The 599-nt window shown below is 37.9% G+C and overlaps 1 protein-coding gene across 1 annotated transcript in view; it reads left to right on the plus strand.

Moving 5' to 3' along the window:
• The first annotated feature begins 460 nt into the window (after positions 1 to 460).
• Positions 461 to 599, plus strand: part of LOC103480012 (solute carrier organic anion transporter family member 5A1-like) — a 7,826-nt gene continuing 7,687 nt past the window's right edge. The window contains exon 1 of the mRNA XM_017309908.1: positions 461 to 591. Within this exon, the coding sequence (XP_017165397.1) occupies positions 461 to 591 (131 nt within the window). The remainder of the gene's footprint in view (positions 592 to 599) is intronic.

Here is a 599-nt window from a genome sequence, read left to right on the forward strand (position 1 = left end):
ACATGCTTCACACCGCCAGGCATTTGTAATGTTAGCCACATAGACCGTCACTAAAAACTCATAAAACTGTTATCTTGTCAGAGTTACAAGATAATGTAACAAGTTTCTAGAGCAAATATCTTTATAAACTAAAAATAAGACAAAACTAATTTGTCTTATTTCAGCAAAATATAGGAACTAGTTTTAAATCAGTAATTCCTTAATGCTGATGAAAAAGTACTAGCTTCATTGGCAGATTATTTATCTTGCATTTTTTCCATATGAGTGAAATAATTCTTAATTATTTTCCTATAGCTGGCTGAAAAGCTATATTTTAGTTAGTTTTTATCTTATTTCAAGTGTATCTGCACTAGAAACTAGACCAAAAATACTTGATCAAATTTGTGTTTTTGACATGTATTTAATTTATGGTCATCTTTAAACATATTATTAGTTTACTAACAGAGGCTGTTGGGATTTGATGCATGTAGGGAAGAAGCTGGGAGGCGGCACGGTTTCTGCCTGGGCTCCAGGCTCCCCGTCCTGCCTGGTTTCTGCCTGGGCTCCAGGCTCCCCGTCCTGCCTGGTTTCTGCCTGGGCTCCAGGCTCCCCGTCCTGCC

This window comes from Poecilia reticulata, linkage group LG17, assembly GCF_000633615.1.
Source record: "Poecilia reticulata strain Guanapo linkage group LG17, Guppy_female_1.0+MT, whole genome shotgun sequence".
Classification (NCBI taxonomy): domain Eukaryota; kingdom Metazoa; phylum Chordata; class Actinopteri; order Cyprinodontiformes; family Poeciliidae; genus Poecilia; species Poecilia reticulata.